Genomic DNA, 24,815 nt, shown 5'->3' with positions numbered 1-24,815 from the left:
TGGCAACCTTGCTACATACTTTCAGGAAAAAATAACTAATTTGCGAAAATCAATCCCTCAGAACAACTCTGGCATTGATTACTTTCTCAACTTTTTTGCTCCTATCCCAGGAGAACATCCTGCAGATCGTTTCCTGTCAAACTTTGTCCCCCTCTCCACGGATGCCGTCACCCAGGGTTTCATAAATTTTCCAATACTTTCTGTAAGCTGGACTACTGTCCTAACTATTTACTCAAATCAGCACCTTCCTGCTTTATTACAGACCTAACCGATTATCTAAACTTTATGCTAGAACATGTTTTTTTCCCTGTAGAAAATGGCAACATCTTACTTACTCCAATTCCTAAGGATTCCAAGAAAAAAAGTGATGACCTTACCAATTATCGCCCTATTGCATCAATCCCACTTTTTGTAAAATTGATGGAGAGCATGGTGACAAAACAAATTAATGATTACCTTGACAAGATTTCTATTCTTCACGAATCCCAGTCTGGTTTCCGTCCCCTTCACAGCACCGAAACCGTGCTTATCACCCTACTTAACAACTTTCAGCAGGAAATAGCTCTAGGCAAAAGGATATTGTTGCTACAGTTCGACATATCGAGTGCTTTTGACATGGTACCATTCTACTCAACCTTCTCGCTAACATAGGGATCTGTGGAAATGTTCATAGCTGGTTTAAGGGCTTTCTCTCCTCTAGATCGTATCAAGTAATCACCAACTCAGATTTATCACCGCCGTAGAAAGCAGACTGTGGAGTCCCTCAAGGCTCACCTTTATCTCCCACACTTTTCAATATAATGATGATTCCATTGGCAAAGACCTTATCTAACTTAGGCCTTAACCCGTTTATTTATGCTGATGATATTACAATTTATATTCCCTTCAGATATGATTTGACCGAGATCTCTAATGAAATCAATCATGGCCTGAACATGATGTACTCTTGGGCAGCTTCTTTCCAACTAAAACTGAACGCTGAAAAAACGCACTGCCTTATTCTATCATCTCAACATAACAAGTTCAGACCTTCAACCTTAATCACCCCCACCCTACCCTTCCCATCTTAGAGAGCCTAAAAATATTGGGAGTCACCCTTGATCGCAACCTTTCACTCGAAAGCCAAATAAATTCCACTACAAGGAAGATTTTCTTCTCGCTGTGGTAACTAAAATGGATAAAACCTTTTTTCCCGAGAGAGGTATTTCGTCACCTAATACAGTCAATCGTATTATGTCACTTGGATTACTGCAATGGAGTTTAAGCAGGATGTAAAGAGCAACTTATTAAGAAACTGCAGACCGCCCAAAACACAGCGGCCAGATTAATTTATGGAAAATCCAAATTTGAAAGAGCCAAACCCTTCCGAGAGAAATTGCACTGGCTTCCTGTCAAGGATCGAATCACCTTTAAAATCTGCTCCCTAGTTCACAAAATTCTCTATGGTGACGTCCCGGGCTACATGACTAAAGTAATCATCCTACCACCCAGGAATGCATTAAAACAATCCCGTTCTTACCTAAACCTTCACTACCCAAGCTGCAACGGTCTTAAGTATAAATCCACATATGCTCATCCTTTTCCTTCATCAGCTCACAACTATGGAATGCTTTGCCTAAAACTATAAAAACCATCCAAAACCATCAATTTAAGGAAATCTCTTAAGACCATCTTATTTGGAAAGGCCTACACCCAGGACTCAGCTTGTGTATCCACTGCTTGATACACATCAATTTTATGACAATTTTGGGCACATCCACCCTTCCCTCCTCTTTTCTGGTTTCCCTGTTCCATTCGTTCCTGCCCCATCCTCTCCATTATTTCTTATGTAGGTTTTATTTTGTATTAGCTTAATTTACTGGATTGGCGCTTGCCTTTGCGGTGTAATGTAAGCCACATTGAGCCTGACACAGTTGGGAAAATGGGGGGTATAAATGTGATAAATAAATAAATAAGTACAGGGAATAGAGTCCAAAACCTTCACAAAAGATAAAAGGATCCATACCACCCATCTCAGTTCTAGATGTATCAGGGTTCCAGGGGTGATCCTGGAAATTACAGACCAGTAAGTCTGACTTCCGTGCTGGGCCAAATAGTGGAAACTATTATAAAGAATAAAATTTCTGAACAGATAGACAAATATGGTTTAATGGGACAGAGTCAGCATGGATTCAGCCAAGGGAAGTCTTGCCTTGTAAATTTGCTTAATTTCTTTGAAGGCGTGAATAAACACATGGATAAAGGTGAACTGGTTGGTATAGTGTATCCAGGGCTGGCTCAAGAGGTTGTGGCGCCATGGTCTGACTTTTATTTTTGCGCTTCCATCCCCTGCCTTCTCCCTACCACAGCAGTTTTCACAATTCCTCCCTCACCCTACCCACAAACAGCAACTTCCACAATTCTATCCCCTCTCCAACCCCAATACAGCAACTTCCATGATTCCACCCCACCTCCCACCCACACAGCCACCCCAGGTTTGTTCTCCCTCCCTCTCCCCATGGCCACCCCAAGTTCTTTCTCTTCCTCTCTCTCTCTCGTCCCCCCCCCTCACAGCCACCCCAGGTCCTCTCTTGCTCTACTACTACTACTTATCATTTCTAAAGCGCTACTAGACGTACGCAGCGCTGTACACTTGAACATGAAGAGACAGTCCCTGCTTGACAGAGCTTACAATCTAATTAGGACAGACAAACAGGACAAACAAGAGATAAGGGAATATTAAAGTGAGGATGATAAAATAAGGGTTCTGAACAAGTGAATAAGGGTTAGGAGTTAAAAGCTGCATCAAAAAGGTGGGCTTTTAGCTTAGATTTTAAGACGGCCAGAGATGGAGCTTGACATACCGGCTCAGGAAGTCTATTCCAGGCATATGATGCAGCAAGATAAAAGGAACGGAGTCTGGCGTTAGCAGTGGAGGAGAAGGGTGCAGATAAGAGAGATTTACCCAGTGAGCGGAGTTCCCTGGGAGGAATGTAGGGAGAAATGAGAGTGGAGAGGTAATGAGGAGCTGTAGAGTGAATGCACTTAAAGGTCAATAAGAGGAGTTTGAACTGTATGCGGAAACGGATAGGAAGCCAGTGAAGTGACTTGAGGAGAGGGCTAATATGAGCATAACGACACTGGCGGAATATTAGTAGTGCAAAAGAATTTTGAACATATTGAAGAGGAGAGAGATGGCTAAGTGGGAGACCTGTAAGAAAAAGTTGCAATAGTCTAAGCAATAGTCTCCCTCCCCCCCATGACCACCCCAGGTTCTCTCTCCCTGTGGCCACCCCAGGTTCTCTCCCACCCTCCCCATGCCACCCGAGGTTCTTTTCCTCTCTCCCTTCCCTCCCCCACAGCCACCTATCCTCCTCCCCCCCCCCCCCCCCCCCCCATGGCTACCCAAGGTTCTCCCTCTCTCTTCCTCTCCCCCCACAGTCGGTGACCTTCCATACGCCTGCCTATCTCTTCTCACCCGCGATTCCAATCGAAGCAGCTCTGCTTCTCTCGCCTTCTTCTTATGTACCAAAAATGATATGATGTCTCCCTTCAATACAGCTTTTGCCGCCTCCCAAAAAAGGACTGGGTCTACCCGATAACTATCCTTATTAAATTCTGCATATTCCTTCCATCTTGTCTTCATAAATGAGTGAAATTTAGGATCATAATACAGCTCTCTAGGGAATCTCCAGCGGAAACTTTTGTTCATTCCTGGACTCCAATCCAGGGATATCCAAATCATAGCATGATCCAACACTTTAGTGGCCCCCATCTCTGCTTGAATTAACAATGTTGAGCTGACTTTTGACACCAAAAGATAGTCGATACATGATTGTAATTCATGGAAGCCTCATTGTGCCTGCATTTGTGGGAAAATGTGGGGTAGAAATGAACCATAAATAAATAAATAGTGTGCCATGTGCCCGAGATAAATGAGTAAAATCATGCTCGCCAGGATATAAAAGACGCCACACATCCACCAAGTCTAAGGCGGAACACACGCAAGGTACTCCTTTAGAGTAATTTACTGGACGCACCCGAGAGGGCCCAGTACTGTCCATAAGGGGATCAGAGACCAAATTAAAATCTCCTCCCACTATCAGTGGAATCTGATCAAAAGCAAGGATATGTCTTAAGAATTTCCTGAAAAAAACTTTTGTCGTATTGGTTTGGCACATAAAGATTAACCAGCAATAACGGTTTATTATTTAAGGTAATTTGCTGAATTATATATCGTCCTTGTGGATCTAGGACACTACGATTCTTCACATACTGTGTCCCTTTGCGAAACAAAATAGCAACCCCCACTTTTTTATTTTTTGCAGGGCTATTCACAATCTCCCCTACCCACCAACGACACAGCTTCTGATGTTCAGCCACAGTCAAGTGTATCTCTTGCAGCATTACTATTTGAGCCCTTTGTCTATTCAAGTCTTGCAAGATCTTAGAATGCTTAATTGGGGAGGATATGCCACCTACATTTCATGATATTATTTTAACCATGTTACTCCTCCATTCTACTCCCTTGGTATATACCCACTAAATATTCTGTCTTCAGAGGAGAAATGTCCCAGCTCACCCCTCCCCTTCCCATCTTGACATACATCCAGCCTCTTACCCAGCCTCCACTTATATCACACTGCCCTACAGCCTGGAGCACCCCTACCCCCCCTTCCCTCCCTTCCCTCCCCCCCCATCCCTACCTAACCTCCCCCCTCCCTTACTACCCTCCCCCACTCTACTCCCAAAAACCCCATTGAGCTCTACAAGGAGCTCTTCATGTATAAGTGTCCCACTTCCACCCACAGAGCAAACGGACAAGTGAATTGGAATAATAATGCAATGTTAAATTCTAAGTAGATTAATTAATACTAACCCTCTCCAGCCCCCTTACAAATAAACTCTTGATCCCCGAGAGGGATACGAAAAAATGAGAACAGACCTCCCCCCCTACTATAAACTCTCATATTAACAATGACACAAACCCACAAACATATCACATTCCCCAAAGGTATATCCGCTCTTTACTCATCTTGACTCGATAAACAGCCAAGGCTTTGTCATCTGTCCAACATCGCTGTCTCTAGAACAGTCAATTCAAAACAGTTTAACAGTCTCAGCCACTTCAACCAGCCAGTCACCTTAGCACACTGAACTGCAATTCAAACACCTGCCAACACATTGCCTCTCCTGTCCTCAATACTTCATGTTAGGAACCCAGCTATCCGCCAAGCCCCTCACGCCGCTGCCTTAGGAGGTAGAGTTTTAATAAAGTCTCTGGGAAGCTCCACTGTCTCCATATTCTTCTCTTTGCCATCTTGAAATATTCTCAGCTTCGCTGGGTACATCAATGCAAACTTAATTTTCCGTTCGTAGAGCTCAGCACAAATGGGCGCAAAAGCTCTTCTTGCCGCCGCCACTCTCGACGAATAGTCCTGGAAGCACAAGACTTTTTTGCCTTCATGCTGAAGCTGTTGTCCAGATTGTATCGCTCTCAGGATCCCTTGCTTATGTCCATAGTGTAAAATTCTCAGAATCACCGCTCTCGGCTTATCACTTGCCGCCCTTCTTGGGCCTTTCCACTGCGCCCTCTCGATACGCAAGGGTTCCTGCAAGTTGTTAAGTTTCAGCGCCTGCGGGAGCCAGTGTTCCAGATAATCCGCCAATTCTGCTTCCTTGAGATGCTCTGGTAAGCCTATAAGTCTCAGGTTGTTATGTCTCGATCTATTCTCCAGATCATCTACTTTCTGTTCCAGCTCTGCCATTTTCTTATGCATTGACTCCGTTGGCCCCGCGGCTCCCTCCATGTGGTCCTCGATGTCGCTAATCCTCTGCTGCATGTGATCCAAATCAAGATGAAATCCGTCCAGCCATTCATGCGTCGACTCCATTCTAACAAACAGAGCCTGCAATTTCTTATCCAGCGCTGCCTCGACTGCAGCCGTGACCTCTGCTGTTATTTCAGCCGTCCACGCTGAGCACACAGAGGGAGGAACACTGCTGGCCGTGTGCATCCACCATTTTGGCCTCAATAGGCTTGTTCTTTTCCTTTTCTTTCCGTTGTACTTTTGCTGCCATCGAACTCCGTCCTGTTCCTTCCCAGCCGATTTCTCCCCCAGCTCTCTTACAGGTATCTCTTGAAGCTTTTCCACTCAAAAACAATGCACTAAGTTAGTTTAGGGAGTTTGATGAAAGGAAAGTGTAGGAGCTCCGCTTTTCAGCGATCTCTCTCCCTCATGACACCATGTGATCTCCTTTACAGTTTGATTTATTAGCAGCCTCTGACATGGTGGACCATGACATTTAATTAGCCTTATGGATGGTGGAGGTTGTTCTGAATTGGTTTCAGAATTTTCTTCATTGTCACTCATATGTGGTGAAAGTACGAGGTGATCTTTCACATTTTTGGGCCCACCAGTTGTGAGGGCCCTCAGGGGATCGCCTTTATCCCCCATTTTTTTTTTTTTGGGGGGGGGGGCACACTGAATTCAGTTGTATTGGAAAGGGAGTGAATACCTTTATTCATGAGCAGATCGCATTTTTATTCTTCAGGAAGTAGATCCCAATATCCAATCCTGTCTTTCAAAACTCATAACTTGTATTTCTAAGATTCAGTCTTAGGATAACAGTTTTCATTTGAAACTTAATCCTTCAAAGACTAAATTACTCTGGTTCACAACACAGAATCGGCTATTTCCTAATTATGTTGCTCTTAATGCTAGTGATTCACTGTCAGTCGAATATACTTCTAAACTTTTGGGGGTGACCTTGGACTTGGTGCTCACTTTTCAGCCTCAAGTGAAGAGTATAGTGAAAAAAATGTTTCTTAAAATTAAAACAGCTGAGATCTGTCCATTCTCTGTTTGACCAGTCTCACTTTGCAGTTTTAACTCAGTTTGTTGTGCTGTCATATCTAGATTATTGTAACTGCATTCATTGTTTCCCACTCCGGGAGAGAATTTTAAAATTTCTTGTTTTGTTTTGTTTTTAATTTATAGAAGTCTTTATTAAATGAAACGAGAGACATCACAAAGTACCCCCAAAAACCCCACATTTTGCAAAGCCACCAACATTGGCTAACAACGTTTCATTATAAAACAATGCACTACTAGGACTCTCAAGTACAAATAGGTAACTAACATAGTACTTCTAAATTTTTATAACAAGGTGTTTTCTTTGCATGACCCCTCCCATACAAAAAAAACCACCCCCACAACACCACCCCTCCCCACAGGTTCTCAACACTCACAATGAGACACAAAAGGTTCCCAAATGGCTTCCCACTTAGACAAAGTTTTATTACACAATTCCCAAAGCCTCTCCATTTCACAAATGTACCATAGCTTGTTTAACCATTTGATCAAAGAAGGAACCTGAGAAGACTTCCAATGAGCGGCCAAGATAACCCTTGCAGCCGCCATAGCATGACGAACCAAAAGGGATTGAGATGTGGTAAGGCCAGGGGGTTTCTTAGGGAACAGAAAAAATTCTGGTGACCACTTAATAGGCCTAGAGAGCCATCCCTTGCTGTATAGCTTTCCAAAAAGCCCAAACTTTAACACAAGACCACCAGCGATGACCCATTGTACCTTTCTGTCCACAACCCCTCCAACACAGCGAAGATGCCTCCAGAAACATGTGATGCAGACAAGCTGGAGTCAAATACCATCTATATAAAATCTTCACAGCATTTTCTTTAAAGGGAACAGAGATAGAAATCCTTGACAATGCATATTCCATAAAGTTCCAGTCATCATCACCCAATGTCAAGCCCAATTCTTGATGCCAGTGTGCACGATGCTCAACGGGAGGCTGCACTCGCCTATGCTGAAACATATACAAGCATGTGATAATACCTCTCGTTCCCATGGAGTCCTCACAAAGATCTTCCAAAAAGGAATCCTCTCTAACTACTTTAGCCTTTATATCAGCCGCTGAGAGAAAGTGCTTCACCTGAATATAGGCAAAAATGTCTTTTGGAGAAATTGCATAAATGTCAACCAAAGTAGTAAAAGGAATAAAGGCACCCTCTTCAAAAAACTGACCCCAAGTCTCCAAGGCCACCGAAAACCAACACGAAAATGTCCCCGATTCAACCCCAGGTGGGAAAAGTGGATTATGTGTTAATGGAGTAAGCTTAGAAAGGACCAAATCAGGCTTAGCAAGCAGACTGTCCCAATAGTAAAAAGTTGTCAAAACAGATGGACAAACTTCTCTCCCCAATACACGAAATCTTCTGGGCATCCACACTAACGAACGCAATGGACACGTGCCAACCAAAACCTGCTCCAACCCAATCCACCTCTTCTGTGGACTCGCATGAAACCACTCAATAGCGGCTGGAGCCTGTGCGGCTTTGTAATGCCAATACACATTCGGAACACCTAGACCACCCTTTTTCTGATCACGATAAAGAGAGACGTGGCCTTTTATTAGACCAAGTGAAACGAAGGAGGTGATTCTGAAGCCCAGAGAGAAAATTGCGAGATAAACGCAGAGGGGGCAGCTGGAAAAGGTACATCAACCTCGGCAAAACATTCATTTTCAAAGTTGCTATCCGACCAAACCAGGATAACTCAATGGAGCCCCAAGCCTCCAAATCTTTATATAACTCCCGTAATAGAGTAGGATAATTAGCCGAAACAAGTCTGAGAATTTCTCTGTGAGACGAATCCCCAGATATTTAATACCTCGGGTTACCCACCGAAAAGGGAAAGCATGTTGCAAAGACTGTAGAATCGGGCTTGAGATACCAACTGCCATAGCCTCTGACTTGGTCACATTAAGCTTGAACCCTGAAACAGCAGAATATTCCGCTAAAAGCTTAAGGAGAGCAACAGTTTAGTTAGCAAAACCAAAATATCATCAGTAGACATTGCCAGCTTATACTCCTGATCACCCACCATTATACCCGCGATATTAGGGTTCGACCGAATAGCAACAGCAAGGGGTTCCATAACCAAGGAAAATAGCATTGGCGAGAGAGGACATCCTTGTCGAGTCCCCCTATACAAAGGAAACAGAGGAGAATTACCCCCATTAATTCGCACAAATGTTTTAGGGGAGTTATAAAGGGCCTGAGTCCAATCCCTAAATCCTGACCCAAAACCCAGACGCTCCATAACGCTTATCATAAAAGGCCAATGCACACGATCAGATGCCTTCTCGGCATCCAATCCCAGAAGACACAGAGGGGTTTTTCACGTAGTGGCAACATGCAGTAAATTGACCATTCGACGAACATTATCTTTTGCTTGTTTGTGGGGAACAAACCCAACCTGATCCGGATAAACCAGACCAGGCAGAACTTTGGCCAGGCGATTTGCTAAGACTTTAGCTATGATTTTAACATCTGAATTAAGAATGGAAATAGGGTGGTATGAGGCACATTCCGTCTTACATTTACCAGGCTTTGGAATGACAGCTATCCAGGCTTCCATCATAGAAGGAGGTAACGCTTCTCCCTCCCGAACTCCATTAAGAATTTAAAAGTCATATAAAAATCATTTGGTAAGCCATCTAAGCCAGGAAGATCCTTAATAACCTTAACAACTTCATCCACCTTCACAGGACCATCAAGCATACATCTTTGCTGATCAGTCAAGGAGGGAAGATCCTGAGATGCTAAAAAGGCCCCAATCGCCTCCTGATGAATCGAGGAATCAGCCGAATATAAAGACTGATAAAAGGCCTGGAAACGCTGCCTAATTAAAGAGGACTTAGTTAACACTGATTTCTCCGAGGACAAGCAGGCTGCTTGTTCTCACGATTGAGCTGTCGTCCGCGACGGCCCAGGAGACGGGCAAAATTTTTGACAGCAAAAACAAAGAACTCTCCAGATCACTCCGCCACGCGGGCCGAACACAGCGCACATGCACGAACGGCTTCCCACCCGCGACGCGAGCATGCCCTTTTAGTTTCTTTTTGTCTGCGATCTTGAGTGCCACGTTTTGTTTGAGCGCTCAAACGTTTTCGGCTCAGGAAACTTGTTTTTTCCCATTTGTCACCCACTTTTTTCATTTCCTGTGTTGATTCATAAAAATATATTTTTTTAAAAGTTATTTTTCCTTTGTCTTCTTAGTCTTCTTCACTTCTTTAAGTTTCCTTCTCTTTTCGTCACAGCCGCCTTTTAGGCTGCTCGGCCGGGTCTTTTTTTTTTCCCATTTTGTGTATTTTATTGGCACGATCCAGTCCTTTAATGTCGCAGTCGCTGTTTTTCCGTCCATGTCATCGAGGACTCCCAGTGGCTTCAAGCGTTGTTCTTGGTGCAACCAGACCATCTTGGGTACCGACCCCCATGCGTGGTGTCTCCAGTGCCTTGGGCCCGAACATTTGCCAGCTGCTTGTAAGTTGTGCTCTTTAATGAAAAAATGGACCCAAGTGTCTCGGGAAGCTCAACGTGGGCGGCTTTTTGCTGATCGGTCCGGTCCTTTGACATCGACATCGGTGTCGATGTCAAGGGAAGCATCGACTTCGAGAGCGCAGGTAATGGCTGCCGAACGACTACATCTCGCTGGGAGCAGCGAGGCATCGAGTGGGCACCTTCGTCGGACCCGGCCCCGAGGAGGCGTGAGGATTCCACGTCCTCCTCTTCGGTACCGAGCATGCGTGGTGTCTCCAGTGCCCTTGGCCCGAACATTTGCCAGCTGCTTGTAAGTTGTGCTCTTTAATGAAAAAAATGGACCCAAGTGTCTCGGGAAGCTCAACGTGGGCGGCTTTTTGCTGATCGAGTGGGCACCTTCGTCGGACCCGGCCCCGAGGAGACGTGAGGATTCCATGCCCTCCTCTTCGGTACCGAGGAGTCTTGATGACAGGCGTCGAGCGAAGGCTAAGAAGCACCGTCATCGATCTCCTTCCATGCACGGTACTGGGAGCTCCGGGGAGCCGAGGGATTCGGCACCCGAGAAGCGTCGGCGCTGAGAGGACCGCTCACCCTCTATACAGTAGGTGCCGATGCGTCAGTCTTCTGGCAGCTTGGTACCGGCTCTCGAGCCCCCTCAGGTTCTGCCATCTCCTACACCGGCCCCGTAGCCTTTCCCGATGGAGGCTTTCGACGAGCGCATAAGGGCCCTTCTTCCAGAGCTTCTGGAGGGGTTGCTGCGCCAGTCTGCGTCAGTGCCAGGGGTGCTTGCGCCTTCTGCATCGACTGTTGAAGCGGCATCTGGGCCTTCACCTGTGTTGAGGTCTCTGTCCTTGGTGCCGCTTGCAGCATCGGCTGCCAACCAGGTCGATTCGACATCGGCGGAGGAAGCTTCGCCACAGTCCAGGCAGGAGTCAACTTCTCGACATCCCCCCCAAGGACGTCGATCCTCGATGTCGACACAGGCTCAGGTTCGGGCTGCTCTTAGAGAGCTTTTGTCCGACACCGATGAGGAGTGCTCGTGGGAAGAAGAGGAAGATCCCAGATACTTTTCGGAGGAAGAGTCATATGGGGTCCCCTCTGATCCTACTCCACCAATTGAAAGAAGATTGTCTCCACCTGAGAGTCTTTCTTTTTCCTCTTTTGTTCGGGAAATGTCTAAGGACATTCCATTCCCTATGGAGGTTGTGGATGAGCCCAGGGCCGAGATGCTCGAGATCTTGGATTATCCTTCTCCACCCACAGAAGTTGCAACGGCTCCCTTGCATAACACATTCAGGGAAGTTCTTATGCGAAACTGGTCATTCCCTCTTTCTAATCCAGTGGTCCCCAAGAAATCTGAGTCCCAATACAGAGTCCATGGAGAGCCTGTAATGGTGAAGTCTCAACTGCTTCACGATTCCATGGTGGTGGACTCTGCTCTCAGAAGAGCCAAGAGTACTAGAGACTATGTCTCGGTGCCCCTAGGCCGCTATGCTTGCTTCCAAGATCCAAACTTACCAGCTCTACACAAGCATCCACTTGCGGAACTCGGTGAGGCAACTGTCCAGTTTAGTTGAAGCCCTTCCTCCGGAGCTTGCCGAACCTTTTCACCAGGTGGTCAGGCAGCAGAAGGCGTGTTGCAGATTCCTGGCCAGGGGTACTTATGACACTTTTGATGTGGCATCCCAAGTAGCTGCTCAAGGTATAGTGATACACAGATTCTCATGGCTGCGTGTCTCTGACCTGGATCATAAGACCCAGCAGCGAATGGCGGATGTTCCTTGCTGGGTGGATAATCTTTTTGGAGAAAAAGTAGAGGACATGGTCGATCAGATCAAAAAGCACCATGATGCTATGGATTCTCTCTCCCGTCAGGCGTCTTCTGCTACCACCTCCTCATCTAGGAGGTTTTTTGGAGGGAAGAGGAGTGCTCCCTATTCCTACAATAGGCGTAGGTACACTCCTGCTTCTCGGCAGCCTGTCCAGGCTCTGTCCCAGCGCGCTCATTCCTGTAAACGGCTTGCAACCAAGGCCCCTGTAGCTCCCCAGCAAAAGCAAGGGACGGGCTTTTGACTGGCTCCAGTGCAGCATGGCCTCAGAAAAATTGTCCGTGCTGGACGACTTGCTGGTCGGAGGGAGGTAAATATTTTTTCACCAAAGGTGGCCTCTTATAACCTCCGACAGTTGGGTTCTTCAAATAGTTCAGTTAGGATACACTCTCAATCTGGAATCCATGCCTCCAAATTGTCCACCTGGAGCTCAGTCCTTCAGCTCCCAGCACAAGCAGGTACTTGCAGAAGAACTCTCTGCCCTTCTAAAGGCCAAAGCAGTCGAACCCGTTCCACCAGGGGAAGAAGGGCTGGGATTCTATTCCAGGTACTTCCTTGTGCAAAAGAAAACAGGGGGATGCGTCCCATCCTAGACCTAAGGGCCCTGAACAAATTCCTTGTCCGAGAGAAGTTCAGGATGGTTTCCCTAGGCACCCTTCTTCCCATGATTCTGGAAAACGATTGGCTATGCTCTCTGGACTTAAAGGATGCCTATACCCACATCTTGATACTCCCAGCTCACAGGAAGTATCTTCAATTTCGGTTGGGAGCTCGGCACTTTCAGTACTGTGTACTGCCCTTTGGCCTCACGTCTGCACCCAGGGTTTTTACAAAGTGCCTGGCAGTTGTCGCAGCATCGCTACGCAGACTGGGAGTGCATGTCTTCCCTTATCTCGACAATTGGCTGGTAAAGAGCACCTCGGAGGCAGGCGCTCTACAGTCCATGCGGATGACTGTTCGAGTGCTGGAGCTACTGGGGTTCGTAATCAATTATCCCAAGTCCCATCTTGTCCTGGTTCAGAAATTGGAATTCATCGGAGCTCTGTTGGACACACGGATGTCTCGAGCTTATCTTCCCCAGACAAGGGCAGACAATCTCCTGGCCCTAGTGTCCTTGGCTCGAGCGTCTCAACAGATCACAGCTCGGCAGATGTTGCGACTCTTAGGACACATGGCTTCCACAGTTCATGAAACCCCCATGGCACGCCTGCATTTGAGATCAGCTCAATGGACCCTAGCTTCCCAGTGGAGCCAAGCCACAGGGGATCTAGACGATGTCATCCATCTTTCCACCGACTTTTGCAATTCCCTACTCTGGTGGACTATTCGATCCAATCTGACCTTGGGATGTCCATTCCAAATTCCTCAACCACAAAAAGTGCTGACAACGGATGCATCCCTCCTGGGGTGGGGAGCTCACGTAGATGGGCTTCACACTCAAGGAGTTTGGTCCTTTCAGGAAAAGGGTCTTCAGATCAACCTCCTCGAACTACGAGCGATCTGGAACGCTCTCAAGGCTTTCAGAGATCGGCTGTCCAACCAAATTATTCTAATTCAGGCAGACAATCAGGTTGCTATGTATTACACCAACAAGCAGGGGGGCACCGGATCTCGCCCTCTGTGTCAGCAAGCCGTCCGGATATGGCTTTGGGCGCACCATCACGGCATGTTTCTTTAGGCCACGTATCTGGCAGGCGTAAACAATAGTCTGGCCAACAGGTTGAGCAGGATCATGCAACCTCACGAGTGGTCATTGAACATGGACATAGTCCGCAAGATCTTCCGAGCGTGGGGCACCCCCTCAGTGGATCTTTTTGCCGCTCAGACCAATCACAAATTCCCTCAGTTCTGTTCCAGACTTCAGGCCCACGACAGACTTGCGTCAGATGCCTTTCTCCTTCATTGGGGGGCAGGCCTTCTGTATGCGTATCCTCCCATACCTCTAGTAGGGAAGACTTTGCTGAAACCCAAGCAAGACTGTGGAACCATGATTCTGATTGTGCCCTTTTGGCCCCATCAGATCTGGTTCCCTCTTCTTCTGCAGTTGTCCTCCGAAGAACCATGGAGATTGGAGTGTTTTCTGACCCTCATCACCCAGAACGAGGGGTTGCTTCTACATCCCAACCTCCAGTCTCTGGCTCTCACAGCCTGGATGTTGAGAGCTTAGAGATTGCCTCTTTGGTCTTTCAGAGGGTGTCTCCCGAGTCTTGCTTGCTTCCAGGAAAGATTCCACGAAAAAGTGTTATTCTTTCAAATGGAGGAGGTTTGCCGTCTGGTGTGACAGCAAGGCCTAGACCCTTTTTCTTGTCCTACACGGACCCTGCTTGAATACCTTCTACACTTATCAGAGTCTGTTCTCAAGACCAACACCGTAAGAGTTCATCTTAGTGCAATTAGTGCTTATCATCAATGTGTAGAGGGTAAGCCTATCTCTGGACAGCCTTTAGTAGTTCGCTTTAGGAGAGGTTTGCTTTTGTCAAAGCCTCCTGTCAAACCTCCACCAGTGTCATGGGATCTCAACGTTGTTCTCACCCAGCTGATGAAAGCTCCTTTTGAGCCACTGAATTCCTGCCATCTGAAGTACTTGACCTGGAAGGCCATTTTCTTGGTGGCTGTTACTTCAGCTCGTAGAGTCAGTGAGCTCCAAGCCCTCGTTGTGCATGCACCTTATATCAAGTTTCATCATAACAGAGTAGTCCTCCGCACTCACTCTAAGTTCTTGCCGAAGGTGGTGTCGGAGTTCCATCTGAATCAATCAATTGTCTTGCCAACATTTTTCCCCTGACCACATACCCGCCCTGGTGAGGACAAGTTGCACACCTTGGACTGTAAGAGAGCATTGGCCTTTTACGTGGAGCGGACAAAGCCCTACAGACAGTCCGCCCAATTGTTTGCTTCTTTCAATCCCAACAGGAGGGGAGTCGCCATCAGGAAACACACAATCTCCAATTGGCTAGCAGATTGCATTTCCTTCACTTATGCCCAAGCTGGGTTGACTCTAGAGGGCCATGTCACTCACAATGTCAGAGCCATGGCTGCGTCAGTGGCTCACTTAAAGTCAGCTTTGATTGAAGAGATTTGCAAGGCTGCAACGTGGTCATCAGTCCACACATTCACATCCCACTACTGCCTTCAGCAGGATACCCGACGCAACAGTCGGTTCGGGCAGTCAGTGCTGCAGAATCTGTTTGGGATTTAGAATCCAACTCCACCCCTCCCCCCCCCCCCCCCCCCCCCAGGCCCATTTTTGTTCTTTTCCAGGCTGCACTCTCAGTTAGTTGATTTTGGTTTCGGGTCTATCTATGTTTTGTCCTCACCGTTGCGAGGCCCAATTGACCAATGTTCATTGTTTTGAGTGAGCCTGGGGTGCTGGGAATATCCCAATCGTGAGAACAAGCAGCCTGCTTGTCCTTGGAGAAAGTGTAGATATATACCAGTAGCAGGTATTCTCCGAGGACAGCAGGCTGATTGTTCTCTCAAACCCTCCCTCTTCCCCCTTGGAGTTGTTCTATTCTCTGTTTTTGCTTTTTATTGAACTGAGAGGGCACGCTTGTGTCGCGGGCGGGAAGCCGTTTGCGCATGCGAGCTGTGTTCAGCCCGCGTGGTGGAGCGTTCTCGAGAGTTCTTTGTTTTTGCTGTCAAAAATTTTGCCGGTCTCCTGGGCCGTCGCGGACGACGACCCAATCGTGAGAACAATCAGCCTGCTGTCCTCGGAGAATATCTGCTAGAGGTATGTATCTACACTTTATTACCATCCCTAATCCTAAGAATAGTACGATCGAATCTTCACTGCCTCAATCTAAGGGCCAATAAATGACTTGGTTTATTATGATTGAAATAATGCAGCTGCTGTTGTTGACCACGAATAAACTGCAATTGCTCCGAATAAATATTATCCAGTCGCAGCCGCAGAGCTTGTATCTGCCTCAAGACAGATATCGACTGAGAGGCCTTGTGAAGGCCCTCCAAACGAGACAGCTGAGAGAGACAATCTGCAACTTCCTTTCGCCTAGCTCGAGCCTGGATACTAGCCTGTTTTAAGAAAAAAACTCGCGTTACAGCCTTTAAAGCATCCCAGACAGTCCCCAAGGATGGACCCAAATTCAAATTAATCTCAAGATATTTCATCAAATGTGCTCGATATCCAGCCAAAAGCTTTTCGTCCTTCAGCAAAGAAACATTTAACGTCCACCTACTATCCTTATTTTCCTCACACAAGGACAAAATCCTTACCCAGGTTGGGGGCATGATCTGAAATAGTAATGGGACCAATACCTGGCTGACAACTTCCCTGAATCATAGAAATATCAAATAATAGATGATCAATACGAGAGTAGGAGTCGTGAGAATGACAATAGAAAGAATAATCCGATCTCTAGGATGATGTAATCTCCACACATCACACACACCTAATGAACGTGCTAGCTCAACCAGAGCCTTTGAATTCTTGACGTCTGTATCCAACACCGCCCCAGACTTATCCAAAGTTGGTTCAAAAGACGCATTAAAATCACCACCCAGCACCAATTTACCATAAGGGTCAGATTGAACAACCTTACCAATTTCTTGTTTTGTTTTAAAAATGTTTCAAGGGGATATACCAGAAGAGTTTATTTCACTAGTAAGTTTTTTTCTCTAGCAAGTTAACTTGAAGTCGGGCTCAGAACTCCATGCTTATGTTTCTTTCTTTTAAAGCAATTCGTTTTAAAAAGATACTTGAATCTTTTTCTTGTATGGTGATGTCAACATGGAACATTCTACTGGAAGTAATTAGAAAAATTGATTCTATTTTTTGTTTCATACAAGTTTGAGGACATTTTATTTTGAAAAGTTTTTGAAGGATATCAAGTTTTCTTAATCTTAGTTCATAGTTTTTCTTGAATTTTAGATCAGTTTTTGAGATGTACTGTTATTGATTTGTAGCTGTGGGACATTTTTTAGGGTAGAAGTGGTATATAAGAACAATGACTAGAAATGGTAAAAGTGAATCGATCTTATGTGTGTATGTGTGTGTGTGTAACAGGAAGGCTTTATGAAAAATAAAACCAGCATATACAAAGCAATAGGAAAAAAAAACCCCAGGTACATGCACAGCATCAAGAAACAAATAGCTGATCACTAGAATAATATACAGAACCTCCATTTTTATATATATTTTTTTGTTTTGAGTAACAGTGCTGGGCAGACTTATACGGTCTGTGCCAGAGCTGGTGGTGGGAGGCGGGGCTGATGGTTGGGAGGCAGGGATAGTGCTGGGCAGACATACGGTCTGTGCCAGAGCTGGTGGTGGAAGGCGGGGCTGGTGGTTGGGAGGCGGGAATAGTGCTGGGCAGACTTATACGGTCAGTGCCAGAGCCGGTGGTGGGAGGCGGGGCTGGTGGTTGGGAGGCAGGGATAGTGCTGGGCAGACTTATACGGTCTGTGCCCTGAAGAGGACAGGTACAAATCAAGGTAGGGTATACACAAAAAGTAGCACATATGAGTTTATCTTGTTGGGCAGACTAGATGGACTGTGCAGGTCTTTTTCTGCCGTCATCTACTATGTTACTATGTTACCAAAAACAAGAAACCCCAAAGGGAGGAGAAAATGCATACAAAACAGCACAACAGGAGTCAACCACAGCATGTCAAAAGTGAATCAATTTTTTTTTACTTTTTCACAAAGTACAAACTACAAAGTCTAGGGGACACTCAATGAAGTTACATGGTAATACCTTTAAAACGAACGGGATGCACTCAGTTTTTTTTTCTATCCTTTCCTTTTCCTATGGCCCAGACATTTCATTGACAGTCTATGGCTGGGGGCTACATACTACAAGTCCCTTCAGAAGTGGGACTTTTGCACCTAGTTTGGCTCCTAGGTGTCACTGTTGACTCCCTTCATCCATCCATTAGTGGCTGGGTTGCAAAATTGGTTACTGGAGTCAAACGTGGAGGAGAGGGATATGAAAAACAAGAACTGACTGTGAAGCATTATGGACGTTGTGGACACAGCTTTGCCGTGGTACATGTGCTTATGGAGTTATTGTGAGGATGCCAAAGATACTTAGATTTTCTAGGTCATATAATTATAGCAGTGTAATGTCTCCCCTTTTCTATGCTGCAGGCCCAGACGGTGAGAGAGGTCTTTGCCCGTCAGCTAATGCAGATTAGTGGCATCAGCGGAGAAAAAGCTGCCGCCATCCTGGAGCGCTACAGTACACTGGCCAGGTACATCCTACTATCCATACTACTCATCAGACTGATTGAACAGAAGATGGGATTTGGCAAATGATTCTTGAGTTTCACAGTGTTGTTTGTTTATTTGTGTATTGGGATTTATTAACCACCTTTTAGGAAGAGATTTACCCAAGGTGGTGTACAGCAGGTACAGTTTAACTTAACACTTAGAATTTTGTTAACAGCTTAACAATAGTAAAATGACCAAATATAAATACTATAAACGAGGTAAACTTGTTGCAAGTTTGATGCCTAGGGCGCAGGACCAGGTTAACCATTAGGCAAACTAGGTGGCCACCTAGAGCGGCAGCTAATGAGGACAGCAAAGAGCAGCTGCAAAGCAGAATAGATCCTGACAGCCAGATAGCTGAAAGAGCCATCAGTACTTTTACCCACAGAAAGGGTGGGTAATTTTCAAATAACTCTTTTTACCTGGATACGTATCCATTTACTCAGGTGAATGGATCTTAGAAATTGTCTTTATTATGTAAGATGTCTATTGGTGCCTTTTTTACAGGATTGTTTTGGGATGGGTGATATTGGGATAATCATTTTTTTAGTTTAATTATGAAAATCTTGGAGGGGGGTGGTGGGTAGCTAGCGCAAGGCAGGAGGTTTGCCTAGGGTATCTAATATCCTTGAACTGACCCTGTAAGAGGGGAATAGGATGGGAACAAAACATGGCATTTCTGCTCTCAGGTCTCTCTGGCACTAATAGTGAAAAACATAACACTATTTAATGTGTGTGTCATGCAAGTTAGTGAAGTTGCTCACCAATAATGGGAGTTTGTCATAAACAGCAGAATAAATCAGACACACAAGTGGTGATGGCATCCAAACAACATGAACACAGGCTCTGTCAGTGCTCCTCAGCAGGTGTGAGCACCTTTGTTTCCACTGTCTTATAGCAGTCAATGCCAAGCCGAAATATTTTGACTTTCTAGAGAGGTGGGTAAGTTTGTGCATTTAATTTATCCTGCTTTCTATAGAGAACCCCATTGTAGATAAGCAACTTTGCTTTGTCCATTGAAAAGCAGGATGAATCAGCCACACAGATGGTAACATAAGAACATGAGAATTGCTGTACTGGGTCAGACCAAAGGTCCTTCAAGTCCAGTATCTTGTTTCTGGTAGTGACCAATCCAGGTCACAAGTACCTGTCAGGATCCCAAAAAGTAGCAAAATTACCTGCTACGTACCCTCAGAGATTAGCAGTGGCTTTCCCCAAGACTGCCTAAATAAAGTTCCAGGGGTTATCTGGGAAATTTGATGTGAGTGCCAGGCAAAATGCTAGAAACTATTATTACTCCTGCTAGAATTGTGCGCTAAAAAAAATTAAAATTCTGCGTAAAAAATTTCAAAATTCTGCACACAAAGTTTTTTTTTTTTTTTTTTTGCAGACCCTCTCCCACCCACAGCATCCATTTTTTAACAGCCACCCACAGCATGCCCCCCTTTTTTTATAGCCACTCCCTCCCTCTGCCTTCCTTTTTTTAACTTTTTTACAGCTGCTCCCCTCCCCCCCTTTTTTTTATAGCCGCTCCTTCCCTCCAGATACCCCTGCACTCACCTGAGGTAGGAGGAGTAGGAGCTGCAGCGGGAATACCTCTTCGGGGGCAGGAAAGAACCCCACTCTTTCCTGCCCTGCTGCCGCCGTTCTCTTGCTAGTGCCGTGCTTTTTCTAAATAACCACCGAGACTTCAAGTGGTAGTCTCATGAGATTACCTTTTGAAGGCTCAGTAGCCATTTTAAAAAAGCACGGCACCAGCAAGAGAGTGGCGGCAGCAGGGCAGGAAAGAGTGGGATTCTTTCCTGCCCCCAAAGAAACCACTAGACCACCAGGGAGTGCACAAGTAGGCCAGGTGAGCGGGCGGAGGGTCAGCTGAGTGGCGGGTGGGGGGTCCGATTCTGTGCGGAAATGTTAAATTCTGTACAAATTCTGCATTCCACAGTCGTGCAGAATTCTGGCAGGAATATATTATAAAGAATAAACTTACTGAACACATAAACATGGTTTAATGGACTCAGCCAATGGAAGTCTTGCCTCATTAATTTACTTCATTTCTTGGAAGGAATGAATAAACAGGTGGATAAAGGTTGATGTATCAAGATTTTCAGAAAGCATGTGACAGAGTCCCTCATGAGAGACTCCTGAGAAAATTAAAAAAGCTATGGGATAGGAGACAATGTTCTGTTATGGATAAGGAACTGATTAAAAGAGAGAAAACGGGGGGGGGGGGGGGGGGGGTGTAGGGTTAAATAGCCATTTCTGTCCATGGAGGAAGGTAAATAGTGGAGAGCTCCAGGGATCTGTACTGGGACCAATGCTGTTTAACCTATTTATAAATGAGCTGGAAATGGAAACAACGAGTGAGTTGATTAAATTTGCAGATCACTTAAAACTATTCAAAGTTGTTAGAACACATGCAGAGAGAAATTGCAGAAGAATCTCAAGAAATGGCAGATGAAATTTAATGTCGACAAATGCAAAATGATGCATATTGGGAAGAAGGTTAGGGCGCTTCAGCTTGGAGAAAAGGCAGCTGAGAGGTGATATGATAGAAGTCTACAAGATAATGAGTGGAGTAGAGCGGACAGATGTGAAGCATTTGTTTACACTTTCAAACAATAATAGAACCAGGGGACACAAGATGAAGCTAGAATATGGTAGATTTAAAACAAATAGGAGAAAGTTTTTCTTTACTCAGCGTGTAGTTGGACTCTGGAACTCATTGCCGGAGAACGTAGTGACAGCAGCTGGCCTTACAGAGTTTAAGGGGTGTTTGGACAGATTCCTAAAGGAAAAGTCCATTGAACATTATTAAAAAATTATTATCTATATATTTTTTTTTGGGGGGGGGGGCGGGGTTGCCGGGTTCTTGAAGCCTGGATTGGTCGCTGTCGGAGACAGGATGCTGGGCTTGATGGACCCTTGGTCTTTTCCCAGTATGGCGGTGCTTATGTGCTTATAGTTACTTGATGCTAGGTTCCACATTAGGAGTCATTACCCATCGTGGACCATACATTGAACCTTCTGCTCGGTGTGCGACATCAACCAAAAAAAGCAAATAGAATGTTGGGAATTATTAGGAAAGGGATAGAAAATAAGTCAAAGAATATTATAATAGTTCTGTATTGCTCCATGGTGTGACCTCACCTTGAGTATTCTGGTTTCTGTATCTAGAAAAGAAAATATTTATATAACGGAATTAGAAAAGATTCAAAGAAGGGCAACCAAAATGAGTAAGGGATGGAACTCCTCTCTTCTCTGATGTTTTCCCAGAGATGATCACGTATGAGGAAAGGCTTAAGAGGTTAGGGCTGTTCAGCTTGGAGAAGAGAGGACTTCTTGATTACTCTTGATATACCCACTTGATTACTCTTTTCAAAAAGTACAAAGACTAGGGGATACACCATGAAGTTACACAGGAATTCTTTTAAAACAAATAGGAGAAATTATTTTCCCCTCTCAATGCATACGTAGATTCTGGAATTCGTTGGCAGAGGTGGTAAAGGTATTTAAAAAAAGATTTGGACAAATTCCTGTGGAGGTAAAGTCATAACAACATAAGAATAGCCATACTGGGTCTGACTGATGGTTCATCTAGCCTAATATCCTGCTTCAAAAAGTAGTCAATCCAGATCACAAAGTACCTGGCTAAATCTCAAAGAGTAGAAAGATTCCATTCTACTGACTTCAGGGATAAGTAGTGGCTTTTCCTATTTGTCCAAACCTTTTTTTAAAGCTAGATACGCTAACTGCTGTTACCACATCCTCCGGTAACAAGATCCAGAGCTTAACTATTTGTTAAGTGAAAAAATATTTTCTCCTATTCATTTCTAAAAGTAAAGAGTAAACAATCAATTCACATCCACCCATTCCATTCTACTCAGAATTTTGAAGACCAAAATTCTGAGTAGCATAGTCTTCAAAATTCAGAGTAGAATAGAATGGATGGATGTGAATTGATTGTTTATTCTTTAAAAAAGAACAAAGACGGGAGGAAGTGACGTCACAAGGCTGAATGGCAGCCTAGTCCCGGAGCTCCGCGCTATCCCACCTTCAATTATGTGCCATCCAAGTTGAAAATCCTATTACAGAGTACGAAAGGACTGCAAATTATAGGCGACAGTACCAGGACTGCAAGATGAGCAAAAAAAGCGGCGCGCCACAGCGGGAAAGCGAGTGACTCTCAGGGAGACAAACGGAGCACGGCCCAGCTCTCCACACGTCCCTGAAACCGCGAAGGCTGTCGGAATTGGGATTGACTTCATCCCGCGAGGAGCATGGAGACTCTACCCCCGTGCAAGCTCTGCCGCAGGACCTAACTAAATGCCTGGAAACGATTAGGGCTGAAATCCTTGCCTCAAAGGAGGAGATCCTGGAGCACGTGGACGCCTTAAATGCAGACCTGCGAGAGCTGGGAGGCAGGGTAGAGACCCTAGAAGAGCGGGCAGATGAGCAGCAGGAGAAAAACAAGGAAGTGGAAAGGCTTCTACAAAAAATGGGAGAGCAGGCGGAGGACTTCCAATACAAGCTGGACGACCTCGAGAATCGGGGGCACAGACAAAACCTCCGGTTCCGAGGAGTCCAGGAGAACGGAGACAGGGAGGATGTACCGACCGTGGTGTGAGCCCTGTGCGCACAGTTGATGGGAGCTGAATTCAACTCACAGGAGATGGGCATTGAAAGAGCCCACCGCGCGCTGGGCAAAGCTAGAAAAAATAGGCCGCGAGACATTGTGGTGCGGTTTAGTACATACGCCTGCAAAGACCCGATCTGGCAAAAAGCCCAACAAAACCCTAACCTGGAGTTTAAGGGGGCACGTGTGGCAATATACCAGGACCTTTCTCTGTTTACTTTGAGCCAGAGGAGAGCTATGAAACCGGTCATAGAGATCCTGACCAAAGAGAAGAGACCCTACAGGTGGGCCTTCCCGTTTGCTCTATGTTTCGAGATTAATGGGGAGCAGCAGTGGTGCCGCAGTGTGGGAGCAGTGTGGAAACAACTGTATGAAGCGGGTTTGGCGCCGACGGCAGCCCTGCCGGTGGAGATAGCACCCTCTACGAAAGCCCGGATTCAGAGATGGAAACGAGTGGAGAAAGAGGCCAAGAACATGAGGCCCAAGACCTGAGAGACTGCTGGACTGAATTGGTTGGTGAGAACACAGGATCTGGGACTAATTATCCTGACGGGGGCTATGGACAGAGACTTAGATGGGAGAGGAGGCATGAAGGACTTAATGAAAGGGATGGTGAGGGAGGAATCTGTGAATGTAAATGTTTGGGGGAGGGAGGTGACTGCGGGGAGGGGGGACTGGGGTGTTAAGTTAATTTTCGTTATAATTATTGTTGTCAAGGTTTGGCTAGTGAGGTTATATTCTTCTTGTTCCCAAGTAGTGTTCTATGGCACTGGTTGGTGGTTGGTGGAGAGTGGGCAGGGTGGGGTATAGCAGGGGGATGGGGGTAGGAGGGTAGGAAGTAGGGGGGGAGGTCTGGGACGGATAGGCGTCTTCCATCAAAAGTTTGGTTGTACCAGAGATGAGTAGATGGCAGATCTTAAATTTCTTACTTATAATATAAAGGGACTAGTAAAAAAGGCCCGTTTCTGATACAAATGAAACGGGCGCTAGCAAGGTTTTCCTCGGAGTGTGTATGTTTGGGAGAGTGTATGTGAGAGTGACTGTTTGAGAGTCAGAGTGAAAGTGTGAGTGTGTGAGAGAGAGAGTGAGTCTGGGTGTGAGTGTGTTTGTGAGAGTGTGTGTGTGAGAATGAGAGTGTATGCAAGTGTGTATGTGAGACACAGTGTGAGAGAGAGTGTGTGTGTGTGGGTGAGAGAGAGAGTGTGTGTGAGACACAGATTCTCTGTGAGAGTGAGTGTATGAGACCAAGCGAGTGTGTGAGTGACTGTGTGGCACATAGAGAGTGAATGTGATACAGTGTGAGACAGAGTGTGTGAGAGTGAGAGTCAGAAAGACATTGTATATGAGAGAGAGAGTGTGAGCCCTGCCCTCCCAATCCATGCCCATCTGTCCCCTGCCCCCTCCATTAATCCTTTTCCAGCAGTTCCCCTCTCTCCCTGAGCCCTGCCCTCCCAATCCATGCCCATCCATGCTCCTCTGTCACCTGTCCCCTCCATTCATCCCTATCCAGCAATTCCCCTCTCTCCCTGAGGCCTGCCCTGCAATCCATATCCATCCATGCCCATCTGTCCCCTCCATTCATCCCTATCCAGCAATTCCCCTCTCTCCATGAGCCCTGCCCTCCCAATCCATGCCCATCCATGCTCCTGTCCCCTGCCCCCTCCATTCATCCCTTTCCAGCAATTCCCCTCTCTCCCTGAGCCCTGCCCTCCCAATCCATGCCCATCCATGTTCCTCTGTCACCTGCTCTCTCCATTCATCCCTATCCAGCAATTCCCCTCTCTCCCTGAGGCCTGCCCT

At 45.9% G+C, this 24,815-nt stretch overlaps 1 protein-coding gene across 1 annotated transcript in view; it reads left to right on the top strand.

Annotated features, from left to right (window-relative positions):
- MUS81 (MUS81 structure-specific endonuclease subunit) overlaps positions 1-24,815 on the top strand; it is a 261,421-nt gene that overhangs the window by 209,848 nt on the left and 26,758 nt on the right. Inside the window, exon 21 of the mRNA XM_030219968.1 lies at positions 18,260-18,363. Coding sequence (XP_030075828.1) covers positions 18,260-18,363 — 104 coding nt within the window. The remainder of the gene's footprint in view (positions 1-18,259; positions 18,364-24,815) is intronic.

The sequence above is a fragment of the Microcaecilia unicolor genome, chromosome 11 (genome assembly GCF_901765095.1).
Source record: "Microcaecilia unicolor chromosome 11, aMicUni1.1, whole genome shotgun sequence".
Taxonomy (NCBI): domain Eukaryota; kingdom Metazoa; phylum Chordata; class Amphibia; order Gymnophiona; family Siphonopidae; genus Microcaecilia; species Microcaecilia unicolor.
Note: the sequence above shows the minus strand (reverse complement) of the source record. Positions and strands in the feature narration are given on the sequence as shown.